Here is a 24,396-nt window from a genome sequence, read left to right on the forward strand (position 1 = left end):
AAGGTAAGCTGCTGTAAGTTACTGTATATCATTGTCTATATTATAGAAATATGAAGTAACAAGGAAAAACGTGACGAAAAGACACTCCAGTTCATTATACTGGTATTTTCGTGTTTCTGTAGGAATTTCATAGACTAATACTCTGCAGTTCAGCCTCTGAGTGATATATACGATAACACATGGCTCTGTCATCTTTTTTTTTTTTTTTATGTTTTTACCAACTCTTAATATAATTGTTGAGATAACGACATATTTGCAAATTATGAGAAAGGAAAAAAAAACAGTTCTTATTTGTCAGCAAATTAAAAAATAATAAAATAAGTATTGGTAGGATCAGCTATATGCATTGTAAAGTCCAAATTATAATCTTTAAAAATGACACCAATTTTGTTTAGATCAAGCAAGTGGTTTTTCATTTAATACACAATTATTATTATTTTAATTTTCTGCAGGGAGTGCCCACAACTAGCCCGGTATAAGCTCAGTTCAACGAACCATTTTATCAAAATTAAATAAATAAATAATGTATATGTATAAAAAGCAATTTTATATATATATTTGAACCAGTGCGATTATCAAACCGCAATGGCTGCGATTTAATTAAAACAAATAAATAGTCTCCATGCGCTTCCCGCTGTGGTGCGCCTATATGCACTGCTGTATGTCTGCAGTGCTTTCTTAAATACATGTAAACGGGATCATTGTATTACACGTGATTTCAAAGTGGTTCTGTGCTCCATACACACATTCTATGTATCTGCTGCCCTGAGTGACATATGCACGCTTGAGTTAGGTTCGGTGTACTAACGTGTGATGAGCACCTTATTTAAAGCGCCCCTGATTTACTTTAATTGCACATTTGCATAATTTCACATACAGAATATATATGGCCGCTGCAATTGACAATACAGCGTGTTACTGTAGTCAGCATGGCAGATGAGAGCATTTCATTCACAACAGGCTGTTCTCATCTACAACTACAAACATCCGTGTCCGCCCTTTCATTTTTCAAAATAAAAGCTTCCGCCGAAATAAAGACTTAAGGGTTTAAGCAGACTGCATAGTAAGTTAAGAAATTATTAAATAAATTACTATTGAATAATAATAATAATGCAGAATTATAGCAATAGTGATAATTCTTATTATACAATAATATATTTCTATAATAATTTCTTAACATAATTATTATTGCATTAATATAATATTCAAATTGACTGGGTTTCAAAAAAAGAATGATGAAAAGTGAACTGACCCTTTCACAAATTGGACATTTAAATTTTTTTTTTTAACAAAGCAGATAGATGTCTTATTTATTTACTTTGGTTCATTTTAGAAGACTTAAAAATTAACACCCTTTTTAGAACTGTATTTCTGGTTGGCAGTAAAGCATGGGAATTGCACTTTTTTGATGTTGTATGTTTATCATATTGCAGTTCAAATCGCAATCCTAATTGAAAAAAATTAATAAACACAATTACATTTTTTGTTCAAATCGTTCAGCCCTACAATGATGGTATTTACATGGTACTCTAAGGTACTTCAAAGAATACAGCGCTATGGTACTTCTTTTTTGGTAAGTGTGGAGCTTTAACACTGATTTCCATCTTTTCTGTTATTTAGCAGCATCAGCAATCCTCTCAGTTCTGTCTTCTGTATATTCCCTCTCTGCGGTTACTTATGCCTGCAGGAGACAGACAGCTCAGAGAATCTTATTAATTGCGCGTGTGTTTGTGTTTGTTTGTGTGTGTGTGTGTGTGTGTGTGTGTGTGTGCCTCTAAAAGTGTAATTGGCATTCTCTGAGCCTGTGGGTCCGGCGTGGCTTTGTACAGTCTGTGATTAAACAGAGCTAATAAGCAGATATCACACGGCCCTGGCAAACGCTCCTATCTGCTGCCAGCTGGGTGCATACCTACAGGTAGAGCTCATGTCTCCCTGTGGCTCTTGAGTTTTTTTTTTTTCTTCTTCTCCCACTTGTTCCTATCTTACCTCAGTACTCATTTTATGTCTACTCCTTTGGATGCAGACTGTTGAGCTACAGTTTCTTTATTGTTTTTAAACACAAAGTAGCATTACTTTTTATTAGTGATGCACCAAAATGAAATGTCTAAAACTGAAACCAAACTTTACACACTGGGCTGAAAACTCAAAATGCTAATTTTGTATTAGCCTTTGTTTGGAATAACTATCAGGTCTATTCATGTTTGTAAATAATAATATTTTATTTTCTTAGCAGTGATTACACTAACTTTCTTTCAATTGGTGTGACTTTACAATAACATATTGGTGCCTAAATAAAAAATAAATATTCTGTTGAAATAAAATGACAACTCAGAAAAACTGTATTTTTTTTTATTAATGCAATTTTGATTTTAAACAAACGTTCACACAGAGATTTTCCACACACTCTTATGTACCCCAAAATACAAGCACAACTGTTCCCTACAATGACATCGACCACATTTATAACAGTATTGTTTTAACAAACATCCCAAGTTTCCATGCCTTCAGCCCTTTCACGTTTCTACTCTGCGTGTTTAGATTTGCCATATCGGAGTGTGTTCCAGCTGCACCACAAACCACCTCACAAGAGCTGTTTTAAACACTGTCTGAAGTGTTGAATTAAGATTTAGTCCTTAAGATCCTGCTCTGTATTCACCTCATGAACTAAAAGGCTGTAAAGATGAATCTGTAAAGGATCCATCTGTATTTCTGAGGTTAATATATGCAATATGAGAGATTTATTAACAATTGTATTTGAAAATGTATAAAAAACAAATGACAGCTATTTTGTTTAAATCAAGCAAGTGGTTTTTAATTTATTACATAATTATTTTCATTTTAATTTCTTCTGCAGGAAGTGCCCACAACTAGCCCGGTATAAGCTCAGTTCAATGAATCATTGTATAAAAAAAACAATTATATATAAAAAACAAAAAAAGTATGTAAAAAAAGATGTAAAAAACCTGTCATAATTAAAAAAATAATTGAAAGCAACATATTAGGTTAATATATACATTTTGAGAAATGTATTAACAATTTTATTAGGCTGGTTATTTTGGACTGGGATCACAAAAGGTGAACAATTCACAGTGTGGCTTATGTGTCCAAATACTTTTTGGTGCTACTGTATATCATGTTACTGAATGATAACCTTATATTCATATACAATGGTGTACAGCCGTGGCCAAAAGTATTGGCAGTGATATACATTTTGTCTTTTGCAAAGTTTGCTGCTTCAGTATTTGTAGATTATTTTTTAACATGTTTCTATGGTGCACTGGAAAACAATGATAAGCATTTCATAAGTTTGAAATTCCTTCCCGTTGTGGTGCGCCTATATGCACTGCTGTATGTCTGTAGTGCTTTCTTAAATACTTTCACACAGAGATCTTTCACACCCTGTTATGATCCCCAAAATACAAGCACATCTGTACCCTACAATGACAACGACCACACTCTGTAAAATTAATCTGTAAAGGATCCATATGTATTTCTTAGAGGGAGAATAGTGGGTGAAAATATTGATTATAGTATTATTTTATTTAGACTATAGTATTATTTTTTTGTATATTACAGTATAATATTCTTTAGTCACAATATTGATACAGGGGTCTGACATCTTGGTTCTTCTGCAAATTGCATTGCTTCTGAAAATTATTATAATGAGCACTCAACAAATTTTCCAGCTAAAATGACAGAGGAAGTTATGAATTTTATTTATACTTTAAATGTTACACAGTACTGGCGACCTGTCCAGGGTGTCCCCCGCCTTTCGCCCAATGTTAGCTGGGATAGGCTCCAGCCCCCCGCGACCCTGTACACAGGATAAGCGGTTGACGATGGATGGATGGATGGATGTTACACAGTTGAAGTCAGAAGTTTATATACACTTAGTTTGAAGACATTAAAATATATAATTTTATAACCACTCCACAGATTTTATATTAGCAAACTATAGTTTTGGCATTTCATTTAGGACATCTACTTTGTGCATGACATAAGTAATTTTTCCAACAATTGTTTACAGACAGATAGTTTCACTTTTAAATGATTATATCACAATTCCAGTGGGTCAAAAGTTGACATACAATAAGTTTACTCGGCCATTAAGCAGCTTGGAAAATTCCAGAAAATGATTTCAAGCCTTTAGACAATTAGCCAATTAGCTTCTGATAGAGGTACTGAATTTAAGGCCTACCTTCAAACTCGGTGCCTCTTTGCTTGACATCATGGGAAAATCAAAAGAAATCAGCCAAGATCTCAGAAATTTTTTTGGACCTCCACAAGTCTGGTTCATTATTTGGAGCAATTTCCAAATGCCTGAATGTACCACGTTCATCTGTACAAACCATAATACGCAAGTATAAACACCATGGGACCACACAGACATCATACCGCTCAGGAAGGAGACTTATTCAGTCTCCTAGAGATGAACGTAGTTTGGTACGAAAAGTGCAAATCAATCCCAGAACAACAGCAAAGGAACATGTGAAGATGCTGGAGGAAAAAGGTAGACCAGTATCTATATCCACAGTAAAATGAGTCCTATATCAACATAACCTGAAAGGCTGCTCAGCAAGGAAGAAGCCACTGCTCCAAAACCATCATAAAAAAGCCAGACTACAGTTTGCAAGTGCACATGGGTTAAATATCTAACTTTTTGGAGAAATGTCCTCTGGTCTAATGAAACAAAAGTTGAACTGTTTGCCATAATGCCATTGTTATGGTTGGAGGAAAAAGGGTGATGCTTGAAAGCCGTAGAACACCATACCAATGGTAAAGCATGGGGGTGGCAGATCATGTTGTGGGTGTGCTTTGTGCTAGAAGGACTATTGCACTTAAAAAAATAGGTGGCATCATGAGGAAGGAAAATGATGTGGATATATTGAAGCAACATCTCAAGACATCAGCCTGGAATTTTAAGGAGAACTACAAATCTGACTCAGAACTACAAATCTGACTCAGATACACCTGTTCTGTCTGGAGAAATGGGCCAACATTTCAGCAACTTTTTGTGAGAAGCTTGTGAAAGGCTACCCAAAATGTTTGACATCAAAATGTGCTCTAACAAACAGTTGAGTGGAATGTTAAAGGGTTAACCAACATTAACCAATATTAATTAATGCTGTAAAATATATATTGGTAATTTGTTAGTTCATGATACCTAATGCAGCATTGAACAAATGGAACTTTATTATAAAGGAATATACAATACACTAAATACAGAACTATATAAATTATTCCGAGTAATGTTGTCAAAACTGGTACTGTGGTACCAAGTCAGTACTAAAATAAAAAAGATGTAACGATACCAGTGTTTCTGCAGTACTGTTAGTACCAAGCACCGACTCAATCCTGTACCAGCACTCCGTATGACTGACACGACAGCTTTAAAATGCTCACAGGCTTATTTTGAACGTTCAAAATAAGCCTGTGAGCATTTTAAAGCTGTCGTGTCAGTCATACTGTGTGCTGGAACGTTAATCCTTTTACACTGAAATGGACACATGTCCTAGTGTGATTTATTAAACCACTAAAGGCTGCAATTTTGGTGTGGAAGAGCTGCATACTTTAAATGAATGTATAAAGCTGACCACTCAAACACTGGAAACTCCACAGTCATTGAGAATCATTCACGTTGCATCAGACAGAGCTGAGCACCAATCTACTGTGAACCACACAGCACATGTAAACTATATATTTATATAATTAAATCACAGCATTTGCTCTTCAATCTTAACTCAGCTTTATTTAGATCTCATTTAAAACAACAGAGTTGACCAAAGTGCTTCACAGTAATCACATTTAAAATCTAACATTTCAAAATTACCACATACACAAACACCAGTAATCTAAAATACAAACACTTCAAAACTGTGTCTTACATTTCACTTGACAGACTCAAAGGCCAGTGTAAAGAGATGAGATTTCTGACGTGACTTAAAAGGCTCTGTGTCGCAAACAGTTTATCCGGAAAGTGAAGATTCAGGCAAAACAATACACATTATAATAAAAGCACGTGTCAAAATATAAGCTAGAACCTTGAAATTGAAGGAATAGTGACAATAATAATAGTAATAATTAAGCACTATATCACAAGCAAGACTGCTGTTGAATATAATTTAACAAAAAATGCAATGACATGCTGAAAAGTTTTATTTCACTTATTAAAGGTTTTTAGAATGAATTGATTAGACACCATTTTGATGATGAAATTAAATTAAACTAAAGCATGGAGTTCTGGAAAATAATAGCAAAAAGGAAAACATGATTTGGGAAAGAATAAAAAGATTTCAGTAGAGTGCTACTTAAAAACACTTAAGCAATGCATCCTTGATGGAAAAACACTTGAAGGAATCATGCATTTCTTTTAATGCATTTCATAATCATGCATATTTATTATTTACATTTGAAATGTAACTTTTGAAATCGGCTAAACAGGTGTGTACAATAGCACATTGTCATAGCATATTTATGCTTTGGTTCCAAAATTGGTATAGAGAACCATGAAATTTCACTGGAAATGACTACTGAAATTTTGGTTCCGTGACAACATTAATTCTGAGAATACAGCACATATATAATCTGTATTAGCCTGTGCACACTGTGGAAGAGTTATTGAGCTGTTGGCAGGAATGACCATCTGTAGTGCTCCCTGTTACACCGTGGTTGAATCATCCTGAATCTGGACATTCTCTTAAACAAGCATGCTGAGCATAAGAGGATGACAGACGCTGTTCATTATATTCTCCTCACACCCACTCCCTCCAGTGAGTCTTGGTCAGACCCAGTGACAAATAGCCTTTTGATGAGCTGTTTCAGCCTGTTAGCATTCTCACTCTGATGCCAGAACCCCAACACACAATCATATGTGTTGAATAACCTGAGAATTCTCAAGAAATAGTTGATGGTTTATTCTGTCTGTGTTAAATAACCTGAGACGTCTCATGAAATAGTTGATGGGTATATGCAATTCTGTCATCTGTGTGATTGCACACTGTACGGTCTACTTATCTCATCCATGTACTGTACACACCAGTGTTTCCTGGACAGCTGTTTATCAGCAGCGCTGCACCACTGCTGAATGCACTGCACTGCACTGCACTGCACTCCACCGCAAATAAAAAATAACTGATTTGCACTTGTCCAACTTAAGAAAAAGCACACAACCTTCTCTTATTTTGTCCTGCATGGGTTGGACTCCCAACAACAATCATAAAGTAAGACAGCCTCTCTCAACTGCAAAGACAGAGCGCAAACTAAAAGCCAATTCTCACCTGTCAATCAATCACTGCGCTCTAACAAGTGATTAAACAAGTGGCTTTAATAGTAAATATCCATCCGATCAGAAAATGTGAAAAAGCTGATACATACACAAGCATGATAACTTTAATGATCTTCTTCAGTGTGTCCAATATCAACATGCAGCGAGACTGCTGAGAAGCACAAATGTCTGAAGCTCAAGTTAATACAGGGAATCCAATAAAATAACGGAAAACTGCTTAATGTTGCATTTGTGCATTTCAGCTGCATCTGAGAGAAACAAAGTAATTTTTTCAGTGCTTTGTCTTTTCTGAATGTCTTGCGCTTTAAAATCATGCAGTAACACACTGACGTAGTAATTGATGTGTGTCGTCATGAAACCGAGACGTCCCTCTAAATCCAAACACAAGTGGTCACCGGAGACGTATTTAGCGACAAGGTGCAAACAGCTGTGTGTCTCACCTGACCACATGTGATTGGATCACTCGAGACGCATTGCAATACCAGGTGTAAACGGGATCACAGGATCCTGTAGGAACAGCTTGTTGTACATATGCATTGCAGTTTCCTGGTGATATGAACACTAGAGGTGCAAAACAATGCTTTTTATTCCCTTTCACTCAAATAACATGTAAAATGGTAGAGTAAATACTTTTCACCCGGTTTCTCACACAATGCTTTCATCAAAACACTTACTATAGTGCATGACTTATTAGGTGATACTTTTTAAAGTTGCATTACATGACCACATTTATAAGCTTGATTGAGTGTGATCAAATTGCGATGTAGCTCAACTGAACATAAACAGAGTATGGGAAATAGCATGTTGTTACCTACAACAGATGATCCCTATTAAAAGCAGTCCCAAAACAACATAACAAGGTGCAGAGATGTTGAAATAATCCTCATAGAGCGACATAAGCTTGGCTTACATTTCTTAAATTATGCATCCTCATTTCCTTGCTCCTACTTCCTTGAAGCAAGAAAAGAAAATGGGGATACAACTTTTCAGAAATGAGAAGCAGCCATTGAGGGTGTGCACATGTACAGTCGCTTGAGGCTGTCTGAGTTCCTTCCTGAAGGAGAGAGCTGCAGGCAGTCAGAGAACCCAAGCAAATAAACTGTAACAAATGCTCTGCAAAACTTTCTGCAGTAATTCCACGATCGCCACGATAAACCGCCACAAGGTTACATATCTTTTTCCAAAATGAATGCCATAACAAGAATTCAAATCCCTGCTGAAAACACTTGCGTGGATGGTCACCAGCATATATTGTGTCCTTGGCATGGTTTGCTGTTCTGCTAGTGCCTCTGCCAAGCTTATAAACTAGCTTAACCAGCAAGCCTCCCTTGGCCAACCAACTTCTTGGGAAGACCATGTTGGTTCACCAGCATTTTCTACTGGTGCACCAGCTAGATCAGCACAAAACCAGCATAAACAAGCTTGGAAGTATTTTAATGTGGAGGCATGCCTTGTCCAAAGCAGCTGCAGAGCTTTACAAAGCAAGATAACACCCCTGTGTCTTTCAGTTTGGTCTAATGAGAACAATGTTGTGCTTTTAGTTACAGATGGTTCACAGAACCAGCTTTCTCGTTGCACCCCAGCTCAATTGTTTGCATTCCACAAGCTGGGAATTAGTCCGAACAGACCCTTTCCAAAAGGGTCACCTGCATTGAGCCTTGTACTAGGCCAAAAGGGAACAATTTGTGGTACAGTGTCCGTCTGACCATTCCCTCAATGTTTGTTTATTTTCCTATGTTCCCATTTTTGTGCCCATCTAAACTAAGAAAGCTGGCTGGCATGTGACAGGAGGCACTGGACAAATAAGGGAGAGAGAGACAGACAGAGTGAAAGAGATGGAGACTGGCTGTACTGCACGCCTCGCTGCCCAGACTGCCCAGAATTTAATTAGTCTGTGTGATATTTATGCATAAATAAAAGTGGGAGCTGCCATATTTGCCTAGCCTTCCAGCCCACACATCTCTTAACTTGTTACAGCTTAACCAGAGACACAGACATGTTGTGCTTCCATACACACTCAGACAGCTGTGTTGTATAAAACCCTTACCGACCGTAAGGTCTAAGGATTTCTTTATCACCTGTGACAAGTTCCTGAAGCTCCAAACCACTGAATAGTTCCAGAACATTGTGTTCCATTATTGGAATCTGGAACCTTCCATGTCTCTGTTCATTTTTATGTGCGCATCATACTGTGGGAGAAGAATGTTGTGGATGGGGCTAGTCCACACTTTGTATCATGTGATGAGGTTGTTTGTGAGTTGTGTGGTCCCAGGATAACATTTGGATGTGTAGTGTTGGCATAATTCATTGTACATCAGTTGAAATGTGTGTGTGTTCGTGAGAGCTTCTAAATTCATTAGGCTCCAGATGAGTTGTGTTAGCGTGGTTGGTTGTGCAATCATGACCCACAGCTGGCCCTTTCCGCCAGGCTGACAGGAAACAGGAAAGTCAGGGTGTGCATGACCAATTTTTTCTTTTTTTTTGCTGGACCGAACTGCTGTGTCAAATCACCCACCATGTGAATTGGCTGAGTACAGTGTAGGCATATATGCATGCGTAATATGTAAGGTGGCCCTAGCACTGAAACATTTGTAATGTCTTTTTATATCCAAATATCAAACCATGTGACATTTAAAGAGATGACACACAGTTTGCACACAAAACATTTTTTATACATTTTTTTATTTAGAAGTTTATTTAACAGGGACAATGGACGGACTGTCCCAGAATTATCTACAGAGCTAAATTTCATCTGTAGTCCCTGAGCAGAAAAAATTAATTACAAAAGCATTGTTAAAACATTAGTCAAAAGACAGCAGACAAAAACATAACACCCAAAGTAGAAATACAGTACTAATAACAATAAAAATTAACATTACATGATTAAATGAGCTACTAAATTAAAAACTGCTCAAAATTATGATTACAAATGACCAGATTATAAATTATTCAATGTCCGCAAAATTTGGCTTGTCTTTAACTGTATTTTCTGATGTAACTTAAATTGTGCAAGAGTAGGACATTGTCTTAGGTTAGTTGGTAAAGTATTCCAAATATTAACAGCTCTTATAGAGAAAGATGGACTACCAAAATCCAAGGCTCTGTATTGCAATTCACAATCTCCTCTTAAGTAGGCTCTAGTTTGTCTTGTGTTTTCCAAGCCCAATGACACAAATTCTTTCAAAGGTTGTGGAGCAAGGTTGTTAATAATTTTGTACATTAGGCAACAAATATTAAAAAAACAAAATTTAAAAAAATTATCCTTTGTAATTATATGACATTGATGATATGTATTTGTTTTTTATCAATTATTTTAGTGCCTGTTTGTATAAACTTTGTAAAGGTCTAAGGCTAGTTTTTCCTTCTTGTGACCACGATGTGATACAGTAAGAAAAATGAGAATTTGACTATATTTATCAAATACTTTAATCTGTTAATCTGTTGAAAGTTGATTCAGTATAAGTGTAAAATGTATTACATTAAATGTAACTGCACTAACTTTTTTTTTTTATATGTTTTTCAAATGTCAAATGTGAGCCTTAAATCCAAAGTATTTAAAATCTGGTACAATTTGTATTTTTTCTCTATTTTCTCGGGTTGGACTTCTACCTTTTTTGTCTTGGTAAAAAACATACATGCTATTTTCTGAACATTTTAAAGGAAGACAGCTCTGTGTAAGCAGTTTTTATTCCTTGCAGATGATAGCTTGAGCACCACCTGTTCACTAGTTTTGGCATGTACATAATTCACAGTATCGTCTGCATACATTTGAGTATGAACATCCGGACAGACATGTGGAAGCTCGTCCAAGTACAAACTGGGTAGGGGCCCAAGTATAGACCCCTGAGGGACCCCAGTTGAACAATCTCTTAAGAACAATCTCAACCCGAGTGCACTGTTTTCTCTTAGTCAAATAAGATTCAATCCATTTTATTACATCAGCTGACAGATTAAAGTGTGATAGTTTAGATCAAATTATATTATGGTTCAGTGTGTCAAATGCCTTACGTAGATCATTTTGCTAAAAGAGATTTGTTAGGTTTTAAATTGTATACATATATTATTCAAAATTAAGACAAAGCATTTGGACACGTTCTGTTTGTCAAGCTTAGTGGAACAGTTAATGTGATGAACTACTCCTGTGGTTACTCTGCTAGTATACCTGAGTGAACTTGAGGCAGGGTCTGAAATTAACTTTTTAGCCAACCAGCCCTAAAAAATGACCAGCCAGCCAGACAGATCTTTTGCAGGCCAATTTCTTTTTTGTTATTTTATTGCATTTTAAAAGTGGATTTGACAGACATGAGAGAAAAATAAAAAATAGTATATCAATGTTGAAAAGTGAGCTTCTTATAACACGGTAACAGTTCTTTTAATTAATTGACTCACTCAAAATAACCAGTCAGATTTATTCAGTCGGCTCTGACTTATGAATAAGTCTTCTCCATTTACTAACAAGAGCTGGCTCAAGAATCATTCGCTCAGCAGTCAGTTATCACTGGTAGCATTGTAGTGGTTGATTCTCTAAAAAAGATCTGGCTCAAAGAGTCATTTGTTTGGGGATCGGATTACACTGGTTCCGCATTATCTTTCGCTCTGTAGATTTAAAAGAACTGGCTCAAAAGAGGCATATGTTTGGGAATCGAAATACACTGGTCACACTTTATGTATCGTGCTGTTGAATCAATAGTAGTGTTGCAGTGCTGATAAACACTGACCATGTTTACATGCACTTAAGAATTGTTATTTCAGAGTTTTTGCAGAAAGGTGCGTTCTGAAATGTCATGTTAATGAGAATGTTGATTTCCTTACACTGTTTAAGGGATTAGGAGAAAGTGGTTTGACACACCTAGGCTTCTCCTCCAAAATGGCTTAATATGACCATGAAAACAGAAGCTGCATTCTGATCGGTGTTTGAAGAGTGCGCATGTGTGTACGGACTGAATAAAAAACGGCATAGGATGGAGGCCAACAGGTCAACAGTGGAAATGTAAATTTACTCTCACATCCACTTAAAATCTGAGAGTGGTCTTTCCTTCATGATGGCATGAATAGTCCTGAACATTGCCCTTAACTTGCTTCTAGATTTGCTAACTGAGGCTTTCTTAGCCAGAAACTAGCTAAAGGCCATTCTTTCTAAACACCTGCAACCTTGCTGACCGTTGTCCAACAGAACCCCTTGAGGACAAAACTGGAACATTACTTTTAAAAGCTGACAAAGACATTAATAGAAAGGAAAAATCAACCATCAGACTGGCGGGTGACACTTCGAAAATCCTAAATAGCCAAATAGAAATCGTATCCGCATTTGCGGCTTGTTGTTAATTTCTGACCCTGACTTGATGGGAACTGGCTTTATACATCCGTTGGTTAAAAAGTAACTGAATAAATGGCTCAGAAAAGTTGAGTTAGTTTTGAGATAATCTCTAGCATCATTTGACTGCAGATGCCACTTGGTTTGATATTGTGTATTAAATGCAATGGCATTCAGACATTAAGAGTCCACTCGGAGCAGACTCTTGACTTTAGAACAGGAAGTGGCTCTGTGTGTTTTGTTCTGAATGTGAGCCAGATATTCATATCGGGTTAGTCAAAGCACTGCCCTTCATTCAAAAATCCCCTGCTCCTTCATTCAAAAATGCCTTTCCTTTATATTTCTGCAAACCTGCTTAGGCTTTCACCGCAAGGTCTGGAGAAAGAGTCTGTGCACCACAGGGAGACCATAGCAAGAGAGAAGGAAAGACATAGGTAGACACAGAAAAACACAACACAACAGTCCAGTGAAGCCCTTAGCAACAACGCTAAACTGTTTCACACACATTACCTAGGACCCTGTATTCCACTGATGGATATAAGGAAGAAATGAGCATAATATCATTCCACACAAGGAAAAATAAAACATTTATATGCCGTTAGTGGGTTTTGATGCTGGGGGTAAGGGAGTTGTGGACCACCAACAGTTCAAGTTGCCCACGGCAAGAAGATTTCTCACCTCCCTCAAAGCACAAACCCCCTTTCAGCCACTAAGACACACCCACACAAACACTCAAACAGTCTCTTTAAAAGCCAGCTTTTCTTCAGGCTTGTCCATCTATTGGTCTAACATCTTTTAATTTAGAAAATTCAAAGGTCAGAGTTCACCAAACTTGAAAATGTGAGAAAAATGTGCATGTGAGAAAAAACATATTGGTTGACCATCTCTACCAGCTAAGTTTTGCTGGTGAACCAATTGCTTTGGTGGTTCACCTGCCAGTCTAGCACAAAACCAGCACTAACCAACATGAACAATCCAAGACCAGCATGGAAGACCAGCATAGTGTGACTGCACCTTAAGGGTGAAAAGGGTACCATTCCCAAGGCAACCGGTGTGGTTTTCATCTTCCTTAAATCTAAATACCAATCGGAGATATGAAGCTTGGGGACTCAGTGTTGTGGAAGCAGATTAAACAAAGTTGCATGTTTATGGATTTAATCAGAGGTTGTTTCTCAACAGCTTTAATGAGGGTTGTTAGTGCCAACTGGTTTGATTGAGTTGGTTTGATTTAGTTTATTTGAGGCCAGTTAAAAAAAAAAAAAAATACTTGGTAGAGGAGAGCTGGAGGAGGAGCAGTAGAAGAATTTAAGGAGAATAGAAGGCAAGTAAAAGGATAATGATGGGGCCCATCAGTCCCCTAAAATAACAGTTTGTTTTGGACAAGGTGCTGTGCTGTCAGCCCATGGCATGAACTGTGTGGGTTTGCATGTGTTGGTCAACACGTGTGTGTCAGGCAAGAAAACGAGTTCTGCAAACAGAGGTGCTTTCTTGTTTTGGAGTTGAGGAGGGAAATTACTGTTAAAATGAGGTAATGAACACAATATGCAGCCAGAAGGCCTGAATCTCATTTACACATTCAATCATAGACCAAGTTGTAGAACCAGCATGCATACATGTGTATTAGTGGTAGACAGGTTAATGGCCAGGATGATTAATACATTGCTATTTAACATTTTGAGATTATCTATATTTGATCCGCTTGGCAGATTAATTGAAGTTCAAATTCAAGTACTTTTTAGTAAATGTTGTGTAAGTCAATGGGAATCAGTTACTGAAAACTATGATTTTTTTGGCTAAGTTTTCTTAGTAAAAACTAGTTAGATCTTTAAAAAAAAAGAAAGAATGGAACAAAACAATTTTCACAACTTTCACTTCTGTTAGTTGTTCCTGATTGTGCATTTTTTCACAGATATTAATACAGTCTTGTGAACGGCAAGACAATTTTTTCTGTATGTCCGACATGTGAGACTTTTTACAATTTACCAAGAGTAATTACTGAATGGTTGTGAATATGACATTGCATATTAAAAGATCAACATTATGAGTTTTGTTGTAATTTTTGTGGTGTTTTATAAATGTATAAGATGTTTTGCTAAAGGCTGTGTAAACAACTGTGTTCTGTTAATATTTGAAATAATCTCATCATTAGGCAACTGCAGAGTAGGGCTTTCAAGAGGGCTGAAAAACTTTTTTTTACTTCAAAATTCTAATTACATTTTCAGGTAGGGGAAAAGGTAGCTGCAAGACATCTGATTCAGTACACCACAATATGGTGTACTGAATCAATTTAAAACAAACAGCACCGTGTTATAGCAAAAAAATGCATTCAATGATAAAATGAAATGATAAATCAGTTAAGCCACTTAATATTCTCAAATCATAGTTAAAAAAATGTAAATGAGAGAAGAAATGCTTAAACAGACAGTTCTATGCAAAGTTAGTGTAGCACAGTAGCCTATACCGGTGTACCATGGACTCAAGCTTTATAATACTGGAGGTACCACAGTGTTTTTCATTAAATCCAGTTGTATGTACATCCCTAATGCTAAAAGTGAGATGTTGATAAAAGAGCTAGACACCAGACAGAGCAACAGCCAAAGACCTCCACCCAAGAGGTTGTTCACTCCAAATATGTATGCTAGACAGACATCTTTGAATGCAAAATTTAGCATTCGGATGTGCATTTTTATCTTAAATTCGTTATATTTGAATTTAGAATTTATGATGACTATTTATTTCCAAGTATTTATTTATCAAAGTACTAATAAAATTATTATTGAACACTTAAAGAACCAGAATCGTTCAGAGGAATCGGAATCGTTAAATTCCCTACGATTCTCATCATTACTGGAAACCCACTTTGGTTGACTTCTAATCTTTATGTTTGTGATTTGAGGTTAATCTAATGACATTTAACCTTTACAAGATTATCCACATCAGCAGATGTTGAACTTAAGAGTGTACTTTTTTATATATTCTATATATATATATAAATATATATTCTTTACTAGGAACACTATAGTCCTTATAAAGTGCCCAACATTGTCTTCTAATGTTTTAGCCCATCCTCTTCAAGGTTCGACGTATTGAGCATTCTAAGATACTATTCTGCTCACGATAGTCTCTTCAAAACTGGGCAGGGATGAGGACATTGGGGGCCCAGAGATTGGGGTCTGGGGGATCTTCTACCAAAAGATTTAAATATTTGATCAAGACTTCATCAGTCGAGAGCATTTGGATATGAATGTTGAAAGATAAGATCAACAGTCCAGTTTTTGTGTTTATAAATTTTTACATTCAGAATATATGGGACATAGGAGGCCTTTTGACAGATTAAAAAAAACAATGTATGGGGGTTCGGAGGTGTCCCCTGAATTATTTTTCCTTCTTTTTTTTTATAAAAATAGAAAAGTCTGGACCAAAATGGACCATTTTTATATTTTCCTTAAAGTGAGAATCTACTATCAAACAAACTAACATACAATGTACATAACAACAGTGAAGCATTAAAATACTATTTGCATAAATAGACAGATTAGTATAAATAAATAGACGTATTAGTATAAATAGACTTTCCTTGCCACCCATGCCATGATGACATCTGATTAATTTTCACAAAATTTGAGCAAAAATCGGTTTATTATGAAACATGCTGATTAATAAAGCTTTATTTAGACACAAAACAAAACATCATAGTTTAAAGGGGTCACTTAAACTTGTCCTGACACAACCCTGGTTTAGCTGAACCATCTGAATCACACATCAGACAGATGAAGATAGTTTCACTTTGCTTCATTTTTGTTTTCTGCAGTGTGTTTAAGCAAAAGATGCCAGTATCTGTCTCCGATAATGTTGTTAAAATAAACGCACCTGCAACTATGTACAGTAAATTAGGCTTTATGCTGCACATCTTTATTGGGGATAGAGGCAATGCATGGAGTGTATGAATAAAAGTGCGTTCAGCGGAATAATCGCATTGCGTTGTACACGCTTTATTCCCACTAGTGCTTAGTGCACTTTATTCCCGCTCCGCGCGTATACATGTATGCTTACACAATCACTTCGCCAGGTGTCAGATAACTTTCACAAAGATTTAGATCTCAGTCCAGATTGTATTGTCCTTCAGTTCGGATCTGGACCGGAGTCCACATATTGAGTACCCTTGCACTAGACAGTTGTGTGTGAAAATCCCAGGAGATCAGCAGTTACAGAAATACTCAAACCAGCACATCTGGCACCAACAATCATGCCACATTCGAAATCACAGAGATCAAATTTTTTCCCCATTCCAATTGTTTATATGAACTGTAACTGAAGCCACTGACCCATATCTGCATGATTTTATGCATTGCACTGCTGCCACATGATTGGCTGATTTGATAATCACATGAATAAATAGGTGTACAGGTGTTCCTAATAAAAAGTCGGATACGAATGGAAGTTAAATGGAAAGATGGTTTCGCAGAATCAGGCCTCTGGGTGTAAGCTCAGCTGGTCTTTTTTAGCCCAGGCAGGCAGATGAGGTGACACCTCTGTGAATTATCATCTTTTACATCCTCCGTTAGATTCAAGAGGCAGTCCTCAGTTTTCGCTTCCAGCAGCAATTCTTGCCTCTTCACACAAGGCTGTCTCTCATCCCACCACTTCCCTCAGCCTCAGTGAACAAGCCGATTGTTACAGTCTATCCTTGAAAACATTTTTCAATTGAACTTTTTATCGTATTTTGAAATCGGCTCCTTATTAATCAGTCATTCTTTAGAAGAGGAAACCTCAAGGATTTTTGCTGCGAGCACAGTCGGAACAGCCTTCACAATGTAAATCCATGGAAATGACGGTGAGCACACTAAAGCCAGAGCAAAATGAAACACTTCAAATAAACAGATAAAAATGGCTCCAAAAGTGTATGAAATATTAAGCCAACCTTTCTGTTAACACAGCCATTAAGCTTTCACAACCCATAACCATCTCATTGTAAGTTTCCATTGTAAGTTGGACAAATCCTAAATAAATGCAGGCTTTGGTTTCAATGGAAATCATAATTATAGCTTTCTGGGTGAGAGACAGAAGCTTAGCATAGGCCCCATTAGATGCTTAAGCAGGAGGGATCCAGGCATCAAAGCAGCACAGCACGGGCCACTCGTCTGGGCTAATCTCATCCTAACCGCTCAACTTCTTTCTTTTTGCTTTCTCTGTTTTGCCTTTTTCCCTCCATCTCTCTTCTTGCATCGGTCCTCAGCTCTTTGGGACTGTGGCTTGATGGCTTTTGAAAGGTCATTCATTATTTCTTGTTAGCTGTAGGGTTTGTCGCTGTGTGTGGCCGGCTGTCTGTCTGTCGCTCTCTTTCTTCCTCTCTTCCTTTTCATTCTTTAGTCTATGATGGTGCAATTCACAGTACCTGTTTAAAATTATGACACTTTCAGAAGCCAGCTTTTCTATCCATCTATTCTAACCTGCTGTCTTAAACCCTACATCATTATCTTTGAGATGTTCACCTTTTTTATTTCTTTTTGTCACTTTCTGTATGTTTTTTGTTTTACTTTGCTTGAAGTGAGAACCGGCAAGGATTTTCAATATATAATTCTTTCTTTTGTGTATCGAGATATTTTGCAATCTTTTACTAACTTATTTCTAATTCATTTTCATTGGACTTTGGTGCTGTGTGCGAAAAGTGCTGAATGTCCTGCTATACTCAGTCATAGAGCTTTAGAAGTGTTGAGCAGTGTCAGTTAAAAGCAACATAAAGGGAGTTCATGGGTTCCAGCATTATCATTACACAAAACATTTGCAGTCTAGTTTTACAGAGGATATGCAAAGGCTTCCTTGCAAATTAAATATGTTAAAGACTACACAGACTATTCTTAGCTCATTCCAAGTTTGCATCTTGGTTAAATGGAAGTATTGAGTGTTTGTAATGTTAATGCTACCTTTGTTCTTCTCACACATTTGCTTTGGGTCTCTGGTGGTCATTTAATTAACCCCAAAAATCTTTTAATCCCCCCTCTGAAAAATGCTACTTTAAATAGATTCTTAATGTTACAATATCAATACAGTATCATGAGGTAAAACATTGTGATCTTTTCTCTTGTAATATCAAACTGCTCATAATGTAGTAATGTCAGTGTTGTTGTAAAGGTCCTGCTGGAATACCAGATGCAGAGATGGCCCATCATTCCTGATTGATCTTCCTAGATTCTCAGGCCAGAGCCACACTCTGCAATTAGAGACATGTGTCTTAGAGCCAGCATCATAAGAGAGGGACGGGATAGTGACTGGGCATAGGAGGTCACATCTGTTTAATCTGTGAATCCTTGTTTTGCCATGTCAATCTCAACTGATGCTCTGCATAAACATAGAGCTTGAGGAGAGCTCAAGGTACTGAATGATGGATGGAAAGTCAAACAGAGGAAGGACGAGAAGAAGGGAGATACAATAGCAGACAGAGGAAGCATGGCTGGACCACAGCAAGGGGAAGGAATCAGATTTCCACACTGCTGGTGTCCACAAACATTTATAATGTCTTCAGCTGGATTTTCACCTCTCATTTGACAAGGAGCAACAGCTGTCAAATAAGAGCTGTAGATTTATGTTTTAAAACCCCCCCTAACCCTAAATATTAAAGGAACAGTCTGTGTTCAGTACAAGTTAAGCTCAGTTGATAGCATTTGTGGTGATGTGTTGATATAGCTAATAAAAATTATTATTTTGACTTGTCCCTTCTTTAAATGCTCCAAAAATTTGCCCCATTTCACTTCCATTGTACGTAAGTGCCTCACTTAATTTATGCTTTTTTAAAGGCAGAAATGTGAAGCTTATAAATTTATAATAGTACTAACATAAAGTGAAAAATTTTTTTCCAGCGGATTACTAAATTACCAGGATTACAGGGTTTACAGCATTACGTTGTAGTGCACCGAAGTTGTAAAATTGACTATAACTTTACATGGAAAAGGTTATTACACTTATCACACTTAAATCATGTTAGCACCGATATTGTTTACATCTTGTGCCATAAAAGGAGGGACAAGTCAAAATGTAATTTTTTTTTGTGCAATTTTTAAAATAATTATGCCACAAATGCTGTCGATTGAGCTTAAGTTCCACATTCTTTGTGTTATGGACATTAATGATGCCTCAAGTTGTATGAATTGTTTAGGAGAAGTGTGCAGAGGTGAAGAGTAACAAATTACAACTACTCTTGTTATAGTACTTGAGTACAATTTTCACATCATAGGACTTTTACTTGAGATGATTATAAGTGAAGTATTCAAATTTTCAACTTTTACATTTATTTTAAGTACAAAAATAAAAATAGGTTAAAAGCACTAAATATGCTTCCTGAAACATGCTTATGCCTGGCATGAATTAAGTCCACAGGGCACAGCAGTGTGCTTAAGAGATAGGATAGCACAAATCTCTTGCTTGAGTTCTCCAGGCTTCACTCGGTGGTGCAGAACACAAACCTTGTGCAGTCCATTTGAATTCTAGGGAGAATATATGTATACAGCACTGGGAAAGAAAAGAGGTTACTCTGTTTCTCTACATTATGGGCTGTGGCTGCCTGAGGATGTGAGAGAGGAGGGGATGGAAGCATCGAGGGGGTTACCTCCCGGTTCTGTGGGCTCTGCCACATGTGTTGTGCCTCTTTACATGGAATGACTTGAGCTATGACACTGTTTAAAAGCGTGTTTGTGTTGCCATTGGGTGGCATTGTGTCCGAAATGGAAAAAGTTGTGCATCTATTTCTTCACTCCACCCTCCATTGGTGACTCAGTCCACTTTTTCCCCAAACCCTTTCTCCTCCGTTAGACAACAGTCACGCAGCACTAATGAGCGGGATTATTACTGGCTTGTGTAAATGATCTTTTATCAAAGCTGAGTTCATTGTTAGTGATGAAATCACTCAGCAGAGTTTACTCATGCACGCTCTACATGTTGCAAAGCTCAAACTCTGAGGGGGTGAGAGCACACTTTCATGTCAGTTACACACACTTTTCATTTAGGAGAATTTTCTTTAGGTTGGCCAGCTCACAATGACACTGCTGTGGTTTAAAGTTGGCTTCAGTTGCCTGCTGAATCACCGTGGTGAGATTCTGCTATGAAAAAAATAATTTTCTTCATCTTCAAAAAATCCTCTCTTGTCTTGATTGCAAGTTAAAATGTTGAAACATCTTGATGAGCAAAACTGCTTTAGAAATATAATAATAAGAATAAGTCTTCCAGAGAATGTATCAGTGTATTTTGTCTTGTGGAACTGGCATGTTTTGTTTTTTTTCACTTGTTTTTCAGTTAATGCATACTCTGAAAACAAACACAAAGCTTGCTTACATTGTTTTGCAGGTGAATTTATCTTGTCATAAAATAAGACAAACATACTGATTAAGAAAATTCTTTTTATTTGCAGTTTTTTGCATTTTCCATCCATTCATGCTTTAGCTCAGACACTGCAACATCAGAAATGTATTGTGAAACCATCTTGCATAAATGAACACGTCCACTTCCCTCACAGAACAAAAAAAGTCACACAGAGAGGGTGTGTTTGAGTTTGAGATCATCTAAAATTATTGTGCAGCTCTCTTGCAGTCTTTTGTTGAGCTTGTTTATTTTTCCGTTCGGTGACAGTGTTTCTTTCTCGCTCTGTATCCTCACAGATAGGCTGTCCAGGAAAGTTCTCCATGAATGTACGTCACAATGATGATGACAGACCAGATTCCGCTGGACCTGCCACCACCACTATTGAACGGGGAGGTGACCATGATGCCTCACATGATTAATGTTAATGGGGATGGATCACAACAGGTGAGGGTGAACGCTACACCGCACACTGTCTCAGAGTCTCAAGAGCATCTGTCTTGTTTATTCAGTGAAAATGTCTAAAGACCCTTAAGATAAATTCACCGGGTAAGCAAAAATATGGAAGAAATTTTTATTTGTTGTCAGAATGTATCTTGAATATTGGTGTACAAGTACAAATATTCTGCCTGTGTCACAAGACAAATACACTTACTTTCAAGATGCATTCTTGGAAAACAAGTCTAAAAGTCTTGCACAATGTTGCTTATCCGGTGAAGTTGTCTTGTTTTAAGGATATTTAGATCATTCAGATTAAAGAAAAAGATTTTGGGGAGTGTAGAAGTTCAGTTATTAAAATAGTTTTCCTAAAAAACAATTATAAAGCAAACTGTTTTCCTAAATTGATAGCAATATACACTCACCTAAAGGATTATTAGGAACACCTGTTCAATTTCTCATTAATGCAATTATCTAATCAACCAATGACATGGCAGTTGCTTCAATGCATTTAGGGGTGTGGTCCTGGTCAAGACAATCTCCTGAACTCCAAACTGAATGTCAGAATGGGAAAGAAAGGTGATTTAAGCAATTTTGAGCGTGGCATGGTTGTTGGTGCCAGACGGGCCGGTCTGAGTATTTCACAATCTGCTCAGTTACTGGGATTTTCACGCACAACCATTTCTAGGGTTTACAAAGAATGGTGTGAAAAGGGAAAAACATCCAGTATGTGGCAGTCCTGTGGGCTGAAAATGCCTTGTTGATGCTAGAGGTCAGAGGAGAATGGGCCGACTGATTCAAGCTGATAGAAGAGCAACTTTGCCTGAAATAACCACTCGTTACAACCGAGGTATGCAGCAAAGCATTTGTGAAGCCACAACATGCACAACCTTGAGGCGGATGGGCTACAACAGCAGGAGACCCCACCGGGTACCACTCATCTCCACTACAAATAGGAAAAAGAGGCTACAATTTGCAAGAGCTCACCAAAATTGGACAGTTGAAGACTGGAAAAATGTTGCCTGGTCTGATGAGTCTCGATTTCTGTTGAGACATTCAGATGGTAGAGTCAGAATTTGGCGTAAACAGAATGAGAACATGGATCCATCATGCCTTGTTACCACTGTGCAGGCTGGTGGTGGTGGTGTAATGGTGTGGGGGATGTTTTCTTGGCACATTTTAGGCCCCTTAGTGCCAATTGGGCATTGTTTAAATGCCACGGCCTACCTGAGCATTGTTTCTGACCATGTCCATCCCTTTATGGCCACCATGTACCCCTCCTCTGATGGCACTTCCAGCAGGATAATGCACCATGTCACAAAGCTTGAATCATTTCAAATTGGTTTCTTGAACATGACAATGAGTTCACTGTACTAAAATGGCCCCCACAGTCACCAGATCTCAACCCAATAGAGCATCTTTGGGATGTGGTGGAATGGGAGCTTCGTGCCCTGGATGTGCATCCCACAAATCTCCATCAACTGCAAGATGCTATCCTATCAATATGGGTCAACATTTCTAAAGAATGCTTTCAGCACCTTGTTGAATCAATGCCACGTAGAATTAAGGCAGTTCTGAAGGCGAAAGGGGGTCAAACACAGTATTAGTATGGTGTTCCTAATAATCCTTTAGGTGAGTGTAAGTTGACAGCAAGACTAAGTTGTGAAATTTGAAATGATACCAAGCTATAGAAAGTCATTTTTTTAATCAAATTGTTTATGTTTCCAGGATTGTTGGTGGTTCATGTTTTTGAGATGTTACAGACGTTACATAAAAAATGATCATTATTAATTCTGATTCAAAGCAATAGCCAGCATCATCCAATCACTGTCCACTATGCTCAAATAAAATTATACTGAAACTCTTTATAATAACTACATGGGTTAACGTATTTGTAAAGCTTTAGTTTATAGTTTATAGTTGATTCGCTTATGTTTTCCTCTTTTGTAAGTCGCTTTGGATAAAAGCATCTGCCAAATGAATAAATGTAAATGTAATTGATAATTTATAAATTATGGTTCCTTCATTATTAATACATTAATAAGCTATAAATAAATAGTATGTTATTTGTTTCTATTCACTTTAGCAAATGATTTATTATTGTTTAATTAGTTAATATATAGGCAGTTTGATCATGGTTTTTTATCCTTAGTAAACAACATACTTGTTTGCATACCTAACTGATGTATTTTAGTTGATGCAAAACAGTGGTAAAGAAGTGTTTGAGAATAATAAGAAAGCATAAATTCATAGTTAATAAAGATATTACATATGTAATGAATAGGATACACATTTCTGCCTAATGTACATATTAATGTTTTAGGTACACTTACTATAAAATCAATTAATGCTTAATAAAGGTCATAATAAAGCACTTACTAATGATGTCTAGCTAAGCAATTTGCATGACTTAATCTAAAGTGAGAGTTATATATGCTTAATTAAACATTTATTAACGTGGTTTAACAGTAAGGATGACCAGCTGGCCCGAGGCCACTGTGAGTTTCTCCCTTTCGGGCCAGTACTGCATTGTCACTAAATCTTCCGTTGATCTTGTAAATGTGTTGTACATGTGTCCTAGTCTGATTATTAAACCACAGCAGCCTGCGATTTCATTTAAGAAATATCCAGTTCTCTTGTATTGTATGCTCCAAAGTGATGTGTGAAGGTGTTGACACACTAAAAACATCACACAATGACATCTGTAATCTGTGTATTAGATTACAGAAAGTGAAACGCTCATTTAATGCGAAGTGCACAGCGCATTACAGACTATTTATTTAATGAAATTGCAGCCTCTTACAGGGTAACAATCAAACGACCACATAGTGAATTGCTTATCCAGAAGTGTGAAGTTTCCATCAAACAGACACAGAAACTGACACAATGATCCATCAAAGTAAAAGTTTGGTTTAAATGGACTGATGAAATTGAAGAAATTATGGCAAAAAAAAATAATACTACTGCATAGGAAATATTTTAGCTTAATTTTAATAATATTAATATTCTC

At 37.0% G+C, this 24,396-nt stretch overlaps 1 protein-coding gene across 2 annotated transcripts in view; it reads left to right on the forward strand.

Annotated features, from left to right (window-relative positions):
- Nucleotides 1-24,396, forward strand: part of LOC127648939 (fibronectin type III domain-containing protein 3B-like) — a 241,630-nt gene that overhangs the window by 38,519 nt on the left and 178,715 nt on the right. For both annotated transcript variants that reach the window (XM_052133779.1, XM_052133780.1), the window contains exon 2: nucleotides 21,248-21,395. In XM_052133779.1, the coding sequence (XP_051989739.1) occupies nucleotides 21,276-21,395 (120 nt within the window). In that variant the 5' untranslated portion in view covers nucleotides 21,248-21,275. The remainder of the gene's footprint in view (nucleotides 1-21,247; nucleotides 21,396-24,396) is intronic.

Source organism: Xyrauchen texanus, chromosome 9 (genome assembly GCF_025860055.1).
Source record: "Xyrauchen texanus isolate HMW12.3.18 chromosome 9, RBS_HiC_50CHRs, whole genome shotgun sequence".
NCBI classification, from domain to species: domain Eukaryota; kingdom Metazoa; phylum Chordata; class Actinopteri; order Cypriniformes; family Catostomidae; genus Xyrauchen; species Xyrauchen texanus.